Genomic DNA, 13,574 nt, shown 5'->3' on the forward strand with positions numbered 1-13,574 from the left:
GTACTGGTTACCTAGAAATCAAAGTTGTTGTTTGTTATATTATTTTAGTCATACTGTATTGAATGATGGCATTAGCATATTATAAATATACATTACTACCTCCTATCTTCTGAAAGATTAATTATTTTGTGTAAGTCCTCTACCTGGTGCGAAGTGTATAACGTGCTCTACCTGGCGCAATGTGTATAGGGGGTTCTACCTGGTGCAATGTGTATAACATGCTGTGTATAACGTGCTCTACCTGGTGTAAATTGTAAAACGTGAGCTAGCTGGTATAATTTGTATAACGTGCTCTACCTGGTGCAATGTGTATAACGTGCTCTACCTGGTGCAATGTGTATAACGTGCTCTACCTGGTGCAATGTGTATAGCGTGCTCTACCTGGTGCAATGTGTATAGCAAGCTCTACCTGGTGCAATGTGTATAGCGTGCTCTACCTGGTGCAATTTGTATAATGTGCTCTACCTGGTGCAATGTGTATAACGTGCTCTACCTGGTGCAATGTGTATAACGTGCTCTACCTGGTGCAATGTGTATAGCGTGCTCTACCTGGTGCAATGTGTATAATGTGCTCTGCCTGGTGCAATGTGTATAGGAGGTTCTACCTGGTGCAGTGTGGACAAGTAGCACTACTATGATGTGGCCACATCCCTTCTCCACGAAGCCATGCCCCTAAATTTTTGCTTCGGTGCACACTGTTCATGCTTTTCGGTATGAGAGGGAGAGAACCAATTCAGTTTCTGCCAAAGGGCGCAAAAATTTCTAATTACAGCTCTGGTGCAGAGTGTCCTGTATACTACACAGCCCAGCAGCATTGTCACTCCATCCTCCCCCTTGCAACACTTTTGTAGTGTCAACATCAAGTCTGTGCTTTTATATTTGAATCATTAATAAGATTAATAAGAACCTTTATTCTGATGGAACCCAAAAAAGGACAGGTAGGACCCCAATTTTTAAAAGTGAGGTGTCCCTCGAACTTACTTTATTTGGGCTCAGCGCGATAACTGCTGAGCTGAGACCTTCCTCCTCATCTTCGTATGCAGAACCGGAGTGTAATGTAGTGTAATTCATCCTCTGACAAATCCTCATCTGAAACATGTGTAGACTGTGCAGATGTTGTTTCATGTCTATGTGATTTACTTACCACTGGCCTTTTAGCCTGTTTTTGTTGAGAGGCTGCTGCTTCCCCTGCTGGATGTGATAAACCCCAGGTGGAATGCTGCATGTAAGGGTTAATAGTGTAACCTATCCCTGGTACAGAAGTATCCGCTCAGCTACTGTATACTGGATAATGTCTGTGCAAACGTAGCCCATGGGGGTTCATGCACCTGTGTCTGCCTTGAACTTTTCAAGAGACTTTGGTGAAAGCTAAAACAATTTACACACAAACCATTCTGAACCAGATCCTGAGAGGCTAACCCAGCTTTGCAAGACAAACATGACATAAGTGTTGGTGCTGCTGTGAGTGTATTTTCCTCACCCTTGCCGCTCGTAGACATGATAAATAATCACACACTTGCACAGTGTACTACACAGTTTGTGACTGTAATCACTTTAAATTTTGTTAAAATAACATACAATCCGACCCTACTCTGCTTTGCACCAGCATTGAGGATCAGAATAGACAGGAAAAAACTGACAGAATTATAATAAAGTCAGAAATCACATTAGCAATCGGTCACAGGTTATACTGTACATTAGTACAATAAGCAATATGAGCACATAATCAACTACAAATACATTTCAAGTATGTAGGAGAAACATATTACTGCATTATCTTATATGGGATTTAACCGTATCCAGTCACACAGTGAAAGAAAACAACAGTAATAATTATCAGACTCATATGCATTAGGCACTTATCCAACTATTCATACTCAAAAGGTAGATAGAGACTTAGGGGTATATTGAATACCTGTCGGGTCCTTTCCGACGGAATGGACCCAACAGGTGAGTATTCAATGGGGCGGCGATTTGGCCGCTCCCGACAACTGTTAGTGCACTGCTGAGTGCCGGGCTGTGCTGCTGCTGCCACTGGCAATGCTCACCCGTCCCCGTTCCCTGGCTCCTCCGGCCGCCTCTGCCGCTGCTCCTCTGGCCGCCTATCCCGCTGCTCCTCCGGCCGCCTCTGCTGCTGCTCCTCCGGCCGCTTATCCCGCTGCTCCTCCGGCCGTCTCACGCTGCTCCTCCGGCCGCCTCACATGTCTCATCTGCCCGGTTCCGACAATGTCAATCCGACTTTAAAAAAAGTCGGATTGACATTGTCGGAACCGGGGCCAAAACCTGTCGGATTTGGCCGCAGAACACGTGGATCCGTGGCTAATCCGACAATCCACGTGTTTTCTGACAAGTCAGGTATTGCCGACTTGTTGGAAAAAAACAGCCAGTATTGAATAGGTCGGAACCCCTTCCGACCTAAGCCTGTCGGAAGCTGTCATCTTTCCGACAAGATGGCAGCTTACGACACTTACTGAATACACCCCTTAGTGCTGTATTACCCGTGCTCAGTAGAGTGGGATACAGGGAGACTCAAGTGAATAAATAGATTTTCAGGTGCGCTATCAACAGCAGCTGGTGTAGGGAAGTTCCCTAAGTAAAAGCAAGAAGATAAATTTATATATACACCAGCACTGGCTGTCTTATGAAAAAAGAAAACAGAATGGCTTATTAAATGTAAATTATAGCACATTTATTAAATAACACACAATAAAATAATATATATATGTATCTCAATAAAAACAAAGGTATTAAAATCTACACTGATCTGAGTTAGTGAAGTTATATTGCAACAAATAGATGGAAAGGCTGACTAGGACTGGAAATTGGATATTCCTGTATTAGGGATGGATGATATACCGGATGGTAGATATATATGATTTTATTCTGTGTTATTTAATAAATGTGCTATAATTTACATTTAATAAGCCGTTCTGTTTGCTTTTTTCATAAGACAGCCAGCGCTAGTGTATGAATAAATTTATCTACAGGGAGACTCACCCTGCTTCCAGGACCGATCAATATGTTAGCAAACGCTGAGTGGATCCATTCACTAATAGTGTACACAACCGCTCTGTGAACCTACAGTGAACACAGACGCTCAAGTGAACACTGACGCACCAGCAACACAGCCGCCTATGCTGTGACTGGGTCTCTTTAGATACACAGCATCTCAGACGGAAGCGGGAAAACAGTTCATGGCGGGAGACTCGGAGGAAACTGGCCATGGACGGGGGGGAGGGGCAACCAGGGGAGAATCTGACTCTCCACTGCTGACATCAACCCTAGACATCGCAGCCTCATACTACCCCTGGAGCCTATGATCCCTAAGGCCTAGTGCTGGTGCACCCTAGGCGGCAGCCGCGTCGGTGACTGTTTGGTAGTCTCCTCCCAAAACAGTGCGGCTGTGTCTGCGTTCCCCCTCTAAGCGGTACCGATGCCTTACCTTCTCCCCATGCTCCGGCCACAGCCTGGTAACGTCTGCTGGACTTGCTGGCATATCCGACACAGATCCCCACCGAAACAGCACTGTACTCGTGGGTAAGCGTTGTCGCGACCCGGCGGGGAGTTGTTGGAGCGACTCTTTCTAAGGTACGTATAAGACGCTTTTTAGAAAGATCACTCAAGAAAAATAGTAAGACTATAAAAATAAAATTAGAAAGCTTATTGCTGCTAAAAAACAGCAGCCCTCTTGACCATGGTCCGGCTCCTCCCGCAACAAACAAAAAACTGATTTGCCTGAGCCAGGAGGAGGATATATGGACGGGCCCGTTGCATGCAGGGAGGCCGAAAGTTTAACCGTTTGGTGCAAATTTGCTGTCGCGTCATCATATCCCAATGTTATCCTGTGGATAACCTGTGGACCCTGCCGGAGAAATATATATATATATATATATATATGTTTGCTATTTGTTATTTTTTTCAATGCTTAATTGTTTTGTTATTTGCCTATACAGTATGTCAGACTTACCTTTGCTGAAGAGAATCAGTGATACATGGGTACACAGTGCTTAATCTTAGGTGTTATTACATTAGGCCATGGGCATAACTATAGAGGGTGCAAGGGATGCCATTGCTATGGAGCCCAGAAGCTTAGGGAAGGGGCCTGAAGACAGGTTATAAATTCCCAGATTTGCCTGCTAAGCAAATGGGTCTGGTCCACTGCTCAGCCTGAACTGTGTGACATTACATTTTGAGTGTGTAGTGGATGTTATAATGTAAGGGGACACTATAATCAATTGCAAAAACTGGATGCCAATGTAATGGGGCACAATATGAACTGGAGGGCACTGTAATTTGTAATAATGTGATCTGCTCATTGTAATGTGGAGGGTACTATAATGTTACATAGTATGAACTGGGGGACTTTAATGAGACACAATATGAAATGGAGGCACTATAATGCAGCAAAATATGAACTGGGGCACCTTAACATGACATCATTTGAACTGGCAGGCAATCTAATGTGGCACAGTATGAACTGGGGGTACTGTAATATGGCATAATATGAACTGGAGACACTGTATGTCATAATGTGAATGTGTGTGGCATAATGTGTATTGGCAGCTCTACAATGTAACATTATATAAACTAGTGAACTGCGAGGGTTCATCAAATAAACTAGGTCATTACTATAGGACATAATATTAACTAGGACACAACTATGGTTCAGAAAATGAGCTGGGGCACTATTAAGGGGCATGCAATGATGCACTGTTGCAAAGAGATGTCTCTGCAACAGGGGGGCCCTTCAATATGTTGCTATGGGGTCCACAAAGTTCTGGTTATGCTTATGCATTGTGCTGATAATTTGGTTATTGGGTGCTCATGGACATATTCCCTTTGTGTTGGTTGTAAAGGGAAAGACTAGCTTTCTGCACTTGTGCTACAGTAGTCATGCTAGTGATTTCAAACAACTGATGTCACGCATATGACATGAAGGTAGTGATCATGTGCATGCAGTGGATTGGACATGCCTGGACCCTTGGTACTACAGTTATGGCATAATAAGTACCTTACAGAGAGTGTATTTCAACTACAGTACAACAGACATTAGGGTAGGCATTCTACATACAGATTTGAATTCAATTACAGGCTGCAGCAGTAGTCAGTGGTATAACTCCCAGAGACAGTGTGGGCTGAAAGCATCAATGTGGAATGCCAGGACCGGAGCATAGGGGGCTGGTCTGGGGTGTGGTCCAGCATCTTTGTAGTCTGGGCAACATGCTGCCTGTAGAGTAAGAGGGGCAAGACACAGCCATTTACACAGACTATACAGCTCAGCTTGTGACTGTGCGTCTCCGCCCCCTCCTGCACTGTATAGAGTAGGAAGCCACAACAAAAGCTTGGCACAGGAGAAACTGTAGTACAGCAGACTGCTATCTGGGAGTCGGTAAGAAACAGGTGAGTAATTTGCCTCCTGGTGACAGAATTGCAGGGACATGCAGTTAGGTGAGGCAGGGGAGGCAGTGCCTCCCCTGTCACTAATGATTAAAATAATATAAAGAAGATGCTTATGACACATATTCTGTGTCATAAGTATCTGCTTTATACTAATCTAATCACATTCCCTGTCTAAATGTGTTTAAAAGGCACCGATCATGGTGCCTCCCGGTGTGAATGGGAAAGGTATGGGAGCGGGAGGGGGGGGGGGGGGGGGGGCGGGCGCGGGCAGGGCCTAGCAATAGGCATTAAAAGCCCAATGAAAATACATGAGAAATTAGACCTTTAGAGGTGCCGCTTTCATACAGGGACGTGCTTTCAACCCATGAAAGCATGCCCCTGTCAGTGAGGCCGCAGTGATTGGCCAGCGGATCCGTCACTGGATCCGCGGTCAATCACTGTGTGGGCTCGGCGGAGGTGAGGTGTAGACGGTGGAGGTGCGGGCGGCGGGTGGTGACGGAGGTGCAGGCGGCGGTAGGCGGCAGAAGTGCGGGCGGCGGTGCAGAGTTTGGCAGCGGAGCGGTACCAATTTCAAAAATGGCGCCTCAATGTCATTTTTGAAATTCAAGATGGCCGCCGCGAGCTGCGTCATCACCCCGCTCCCTCTGGCTGACTTATATAAGTCAGCGTGAAGCAACGGCGCGCCAGTTGGATGGCGGAGGAGGAGCAGAGAAGAGCTCCTGAAGGCAGAAGACACCGGAAGTCCTGGATGGGCGGCGGCTATGCAAAAGAGCTTAGCAGCCGCCGCCCACCAGGTGAAGACGCTGGAAGTCCTGGGCAAGGTGGCGGCCATGCAAAAGAGCTTAAAGGCCGCCGCCTCCCAGGTGAAGATGCCGGAGGAAGATGCTGGAAGCCCTGGGGAGGTGGCGCCCCCCCAGGTGAAGATGCCGGAAGCCCTGGGGAGGCGGCGGCCATGCAAAAGAGCTTAAAGGCTACCCATCCCCAGGTGAAGACCCTGTCTAATAAACTTTTTTTTTAAAGACAGTGTGGTGTTTTTATTTTAATATTTTCTTTACAGGTGGACAACAGGTGCCAGCAGGCCATTTATGTCCGGGCATGCTGGCACTTGTGGTTCTCCAAGTGCCAGCATGCTGGGGCAGGCTTGCTGGGACCTGTAGGCCACCTGTAAAGAACAATATTACTATTCTTTACAGGTGGACTACAGGTGCCAGCGGGCCATTTATGTCCGGGCATGCTGGCACTTGTGGTTCTCCAAGTGCCAGCATGCTGGGACAGGCTTGCTGGGACCTGTAGGCCACCTGTAAAGAACAATATTAACAATGAACCCTGCACCCACCGCCACCAGGGGTGCGGGGCATAGGATAGCCCAGTGCTGCTTATTGCTCGGGAGGGAGACCCCATTTTTATTTTTTGGGGTCCCCACTTCCAAGGAATTCCAGCCCTGGGCTGACTAGTTTGGGGGGCAGATTAATGCTATGGCAGGGGGACCCCATACCGAGTGTCTGACCTGCTATGGCATTATCCACCCTGGCTGGTTCTGCCTGGTGCAGGTTTTACCAATGTGGGGGGGGGGGGGGGCTACACTTTTTTCCCACTCGGGGGAAGGGGGGGGGGGGGGTTAGCTGCTTGTGCCTCCCCAGCCACTGACCTCACCGTACGCCACTGCAGAATTGAAGCTTCTTCACTGGCCATAACGACTAGTAAAGCTGATGTCAGATGAGTGTTAGTGAGACTTTTGTTCACAGTTTTGCTTCTTGTACGTTAATTGTAGTGTAAAATGCCTGGTCTGGATGGTGAATGGACCACAGTATTTCTCAAACTTAATGGGAGATTTAACAAAGCTTGGAGAATGATAACGAATACCCTCCAACATGTTACACATAAAAATTGGTACAAATTAGGAAAATGGGCGTGACCACGGGTAAAGGGTGCGTGGTCATGCCCCCTTTCCTATATTTTCAATTGAAGTTTGGAGTATCAAAAATCAGTACAGACCATAAAAAAGGCATTGACAAATGGGCACTATGCCCAGAAACGTTGGTATTTTGATGTGATGTTTTGAAATACACTTTTACTTCTTTGAAAGACCTGTGAGTGTCGCCAGCTTGCCTGGTAGTGTAAGTGCTGTTTTACATGGAGGGCACGGGGGCAAATAATTATCCTTTTTAAGGAGTGCCGGAAAATATTGTACTATATATATATATATATATATATATATACACTGTATAAAAATATATTTAGGACTTGGTCTCCTAATTACTGTCCCTGTTTAATTCCTGGGAGTGCTACCTGACTCTGACAGCTGTATATGTGCGGCACTCCAGACGACTTATAATAAAAGACTGTTTGTCCTGTTGATGTCAACGTTTCAGAACTTTTTACTTATTTTTTTTACTTATGTTCTTTCATCAGGATGTTTCATCAGAATTATATAAATTAATGGACAAATCGGATAATCAGCCTCTAAAAATAGTGCGACCTGCTCAGTAAGCCAGCCACTTCTAACCGCCATATCAATCACCTTATCAACCTTCCTCTTAATCCCTGGTATTGGATTCACTTGACATTTAATATAGGTTGTCACAACCTATTTTAATTTATACTTTACCTAAGGTCCGCAAGACTCTGGTGGACCCCCCTGGCAGACCCATCATCTCTGCCAGGGGTTCGTTGCTGCAGCCTTTGGCCCTTTTTGTTGATAGCTTTATGCAGGAACTCATCCCCCATATACCAAGTTATATTCGAGATACAAGTGATTTTTTTTAAAAAGATACTTGGTATTGGGGAGTTAGTAGCTAATGTTTCACTTGCAACTTTAGATGTATCTTCACTGTATACAATTATTCCTCATTCAGTTGGCATTAATGCAGTTAGGAAACTTTTGACAAATCATGGTAGGCAGAACCGCCCAAGTGAATGCATTCTTGAATTACTTGAGTTGATTTTGGTTCATAACCATTTCACATACCAAGGCAATTATTATATTCAGTGCTCGGGGACCGCAATGGGCTCTAATGTGGCCACAGCATATGCGGGCATTTTTATGCATGAGTATAAGTCTGTTAACATCTTCCCTAAGTATGGTACCAAAATTTATCTATTATAACAGATTTATTGATGATATATTCTTGTTCTGGAATGGCACTGATGGGGATTTTCATTTGATGTTGAGGGACTTAAACACCTTGGACTCTACTGTTCGGTTTACTGGACATTGTAATTCCGCATTTATCAATTTTTTGGATGTGACAGTCTTCTGTGTGGGAACGAAATTGGGCACTACCCTTTTTAGAAAGAAGACGGATAGAAACACTTTTTTTGCATGCTGCTAGTAACCACCCGCCTACTCTTAAGGCAAGTCTTCCCATCTCGCAGTTTATGAGGGTTCTTCGGAACAACACCAATCCTGTTACCGCAGAGGCTCAGATTATACAGATGAAGGAGCATTTTCTCAACAGGGGATATAAAAGAAGTATTGTGGAGAGCTGTTTTATCAAAGCCCGAGAGAGTCTTAATCAAAAGCTTAAAAGTAAACAAAATTGGATGATTTTTGTCACACAATATGATGATATGTCCCCTGTTATCTCAAAAACCATCAGGTTGTCACAACCTATTTTAATTTATACTTTACCTAAGGTCCACAAGACTCTGGTGGACCCCCTGGCAGACCCATCATCTCTGCCAGGGGTTCGTTGCTGCAGCCTTTAGCCTTTTTTGTTGATAGCTTTTTGCAGGAACTCATCCCCCATATACCAAGTAATATTCACGATACAAGTGATTTTTTTGAAAAGATACTTGGTATTGGGGAGTTAGTAGGTGATGTTTCACTTGCAACTTTAGATGTATCTTCACTGTAAACAAGTATTCCTCATTCAGTTTGGCATTAATGCAGTTAGGAAACTTTTAACAAATCATGGTAGACAGAACCGCCCAAGTGAATGCATTCTTGAATTACTTGAGTTGATTTTGGTTCATAACCATTTCACATACCAAGGCAATTATTATATTCAGTGCTCGGGTCCGCGATGGGCTCTAATGTGGCCATGGCATATGCGGGCATTTTTATGCATGAGTATGAGTCTGTTAACATCTTCCCTAAGTATGGTACCAAATTAATCTATTATAAGAGATTTATTGATGATATATTCTTGTGGTGGAATGGCACTGGGGGATTTTCATTTGATGTTGAGGGACTTAAACACCTTGGACTCTACTGTTCGGTTTACTGGACATTGTAATTCTGCATTTATCAATTTTTTGGATGTGACAGTCTTCCGTGAGGGGACGAAATTGGGTACTACCCTTTTTTAGAAAGGAGATGAATAGAAACACTTTTTTGCATGCTGCTAGTAACTACCCGCCTATTCTTAAGGCAAGTCTTCCCATCTCGCAGTTTATGAGCGTTCTTCGGAACAACACCAATCCTGTTACCGCAGAGGCTCAGATTATACAGATGAAGGAGCGGTTTCTCAACAGGGGATATAAAAGAAGTATTGTGGAGAGCTGTCTTATCAAAGCCCGAGAGACGCTTAATCAAAAGTGTAAAAGTAAACAAAATCGGATGATTTTTGTCACACAATATGATAATATGTCCCATTATCTCAAAAACCATAAGAAGACATTGGCCGGTGATAAGGTCTAATCCAAGATTTAAAGGTACAATGGAAGATCCTCCTATGATGGCCTATAGGTGTGGCCGAAATCTAAAGCAGATGCTTATGCAGCCTGCCCGACATTTTAGGGCTAAGGATGATGTGACATGGCTAAACACCAAGAAACCGGACTGTTTCAAATGTGTGGGGTGTGTGATCTGTCGCTCGCTTCTGCCTGGTAGCACCTTTCCACATCCTCATACGGGTAAGCCGATAAGTATTTGTTATAAGCTCCATTGCAGACTGAACTTTGTGGTATTTATGTTGCCATGCCCGTGTGGTTTAGCCTATGTTGGGATGACTACTTGTATGTTCCGTGAACAAATGGCGAATCACAGGAGCTTGATACATCAAGCCATATTATCTAGGGCAACAGAGAAACCCATTGCACAGCATGTCCTCACGGCCGATCATCAAGTATCAGCCCTCAGATGTAGGATGATTGACTGGGTGCCTGCCCCAGAGAGAGGCGGAGATCGTGCTTTGATTCTGAGGAAGCTAGAGGCAAGGTGCATTTTTAGGCTTGGCACTTTGGCCCCTTATGGGCTTAATGAATCAAATCCCTTAAGCATTTTTCTAAGATAGTTTTTTTTAACTAATTTGTCCCTATTTTTTGATCAATGCACTTCCTATTAGTGTAATAATATGATAGGACACATGTTTTGTATGTTTGTCTATGTGGTGTTTTTATGTCTATGTTGTAAGGTGATTTTATCCATGTCTTTCCGGCTCCTGCTACCCTGTTTCAATTGTTTGGGATAATTTTCTATTTCTTCTATCACAGTTAGCACCCATGTTACTTACTGATAATCCCTGAGTGTCTCAACACTGTCATATATTGTTATAAATGTGTTAGTACTCGCAATGGTTGCTATGGTTACCTTCCGGGTACATCATTTCTGGGCGCAAGAGATGCGTTCTATAGACACAGGAAGTCGCCAGTGCGCTCCACTGAGTGCGCTGTAACTGTGCCCTGTGTGGCGGTTGATCGTGGTTCACTGCTTAACTGTCAGACATCTATTTGTAGTAAGTCAGGCATGATGGGATCGTGGTATACTTTTTGATATATTTATAACTAGGAGGGTGCTATTGTTTTAGGTACTATATATTGGTATATATTCTGTACTGAGGCTCCGCCCATATTGTGATGTCATGATGACAGCCGTTTTGGCGCTGTTTTTTGGGGGTAAATAAGGAGCCGGTGAGACATGGCCACATAGACTGCTGGTGTTTAAGGATAAGGATGAGACAGCTCTTGTATATGGCATTGTCTCCTGATGACGGTCAGTATTGACCGAAAATGTTTGAGAAGTACTGAATCTTTCTTGCATTGGAATGGAAAGCTGAGTATATGCTGTCTGCATAATAAAATCTGTCTATGTTTATTGGAAATTTCTGGTGAGTGCTCCGTTTGCTGTTTATATATATATATATATATATATATATATATATGATACAGAGCCACCACTTCTAATTTAATTAATAACATTGATCAGATGCTAGCAAAAACTCACTCAGCCAAGGACAGGTACGGGAGCTTGAACTTCTTCTCTGCTCCTCCGAGCACAACACCTCCACACGCTGCAGATATGTGAACGGCAGGGATCCTGTCTCCTTCTTCCCTGCAGCCTGCGCTCCAGCCACTCACGGAGCTGTAGGCTGCAGCTGTACATACATGCGGCGCCGGCGGGTATGACACACTGAGGGCAGTAAGTGGTGTCAGTGGGGAGCCCTACGCTGCGGGTTGAATCAATAACAGAGATCCAATCTGTGGCTGGTGGCAGGGGGGCCCCCCTCAGACTGCAGGGGGCCCACTTAATCCGGCTCTGGAGGCAGTTGTATATGGACGTAATATCTAGACCTTATTATTACATAGAAAACTCCTCAGATATCCTGATGTAAACCAGTAAAAAAGCAGCCGCTCTATTGCTACATTAATGACACATTGTAAATATACTATATACTGTAGTAAGCTATCTGACACTTGATGGTGTTTCTGCCTACAGGTACTCCTAAAGCTGGCTGCACACTAGAGCAATGGCCAATCGTACTGAAGGTCAGGCCGAATTCCAGCGGAGATTGGACGTGCACATATGAAGGTATGAGTGACATATCTTTCTGCCCTTTATTTAAACTGCACTTGGTCACTAGCGATATCTTCTGTCATCCCTGCAGCAGGGCCGACCGGTAGATGACACTAACAACCTGTAGGAACGTGCAATCATGTGTACACACTGCATAATGTAGATGATTTGTCATTCCGAAATAGCAAATTGTCCTGACATCGTGCAGATGTGTACCTGGATTAATATTTAGAAATGAGAGTTCCCATATTAGGTCACATATTCATGTGTTTTAAATTGAGAGCTATCTTACCTGGAGATACGGGAAAATGTCTGTCCAGTGACCAGAGCTTTCTGTTAGCTACTGATATCATATATACATTTACATTGATACATACAGTAAATTTCAGGTTAATCAATTTATAAGTGACAATGGGTGCTACAAAGGAAGGTTCACAGAAGGATCTGCGATAATTGAATCCGGCCAATAAAGTAACAGACAAAAACACAAGCGTTCTATTTACCTCTGTTGCTTTCAAGATTAGTAACCCCTGCAGAGTACTTTCATCAACAACCACCAGCATCTGTGAATCCAGGTTTGCTTTTTTGTTTATAACAACATAACCAGAACCTTCTATTTTTATGGGTGCTCCAAGATCCTGCAATAAAGAGAGATACTTTCTAATAATAAATTGGCAAATAAAAAAATCTCCAATTCAGCATTATGCAGCGTGGACAATGACCTATCCTGCGAATCTAGGATGAAGAATAGTAGTGACATTTCAAGCTAAAACATGCATTAAAAACATGCAAAACCAAAGTATTTAAAAGAAACTGACTTAAGTCTCATTAAGTTTTCCTGAAATACAAACACACCTGAACGTAGGGGTTCTGAGTTGAACAGAGTCCCATTTCGGAATCACTTTGGGGTTCTGAGTGGAACGGAGACCCGGTATGGCTCTGTTGTCATTTGGAAACTCAGATTTAAAAACCGAACTTGTCTTTTGGATTGCATATAAACAGGTCCAAATCACATGATTTTATCGATTTTTATCAATGATTATCGATTTGTTTTATTGAATTTTAAACCAAAACCAAACCAAAACACTTGAGGGTGGTTTTGCCAAAACCAAAACACAATGATGAATTAGAACCAAAACTAAATCACAGAGATCCACACACATCTCTATACTCCATACATAACTAGACATTTATATGTGAATTCATGCAAACAATTACCTCATCTACTTTACACTCTCTAGTCAGGGGCGTAACTCCCAAAGGCAATGGAGATGCCTGCCTCCGGGTTCCAAGCCCTAGATCGCAACCTGCATGTACAGCAGCACCGGTGTCGTTCACAGCGGGATCAAAGTGTGACCACTGCTCCTCCAACGGAGCTCTGGTGCACCTGCTACTACAGTATTAATCGGCTCTGTCCCAGGAGTCCTATTAACACCTG

General features: G+C 44.0%; 1 protein-coding gene and 1 long non-coding RNA gene across 2 annotated transcripts in view; one reads left to right on the forward strand and one right to left on the reverse strand.

Moving 5' to 3' along the window:
- Window positions 1–13,574, reverse strand: part of LOC134945174 (uncharacterized) — a 532,944-nt gene that overhangs the window by 348,846 nt on the left and 170,524 nt on the right. Inside the window, exon 32 of the mRNA XM_063934300.1 lies at window positions 12,640–12,774. Coding sequence (XP_063790370.1) covers window positions 12,640–12,774 — 135 coding nt within the window. The remainder of the gene's footprint in view (window positions 1–12,639; window positions 12,775–13,574) is intronic.
- Window positions 1–13,574, forward strand: part of LOC134945175 (uncharacterized) — a 115,829-nt gene that overhangs the window by 42,145 nt on the left and 60,110 nt on the right. The window contains exon 2 of the long non-coding RNA XR_010182061.1: window positions 12,059–12,151. This is a non-coding gene — a long non-coding RNA (uncharacterized LOC134945175). The remainder of the gene's footprint in view (window positions 1–12,058; window positions 12,152–13,574) is intronic.

The sequence above is a fragment of the Pseudophryne corroboree genome, chromosome 7 (assembly GCF_028390025.1).
Source record: "Pseudophryne corroboree isolate aPseCor3 chromosome 7, aPseCor3.hap2, whole genome shotgun sequence".
In the NCBI taxonomy this organism is placed as follows: Eukaryota; Metazoa; Chordata; class Amphibia; order Anura; family Myobatrachidae; genus Pseudophryne; species Pseudophryne corroboree.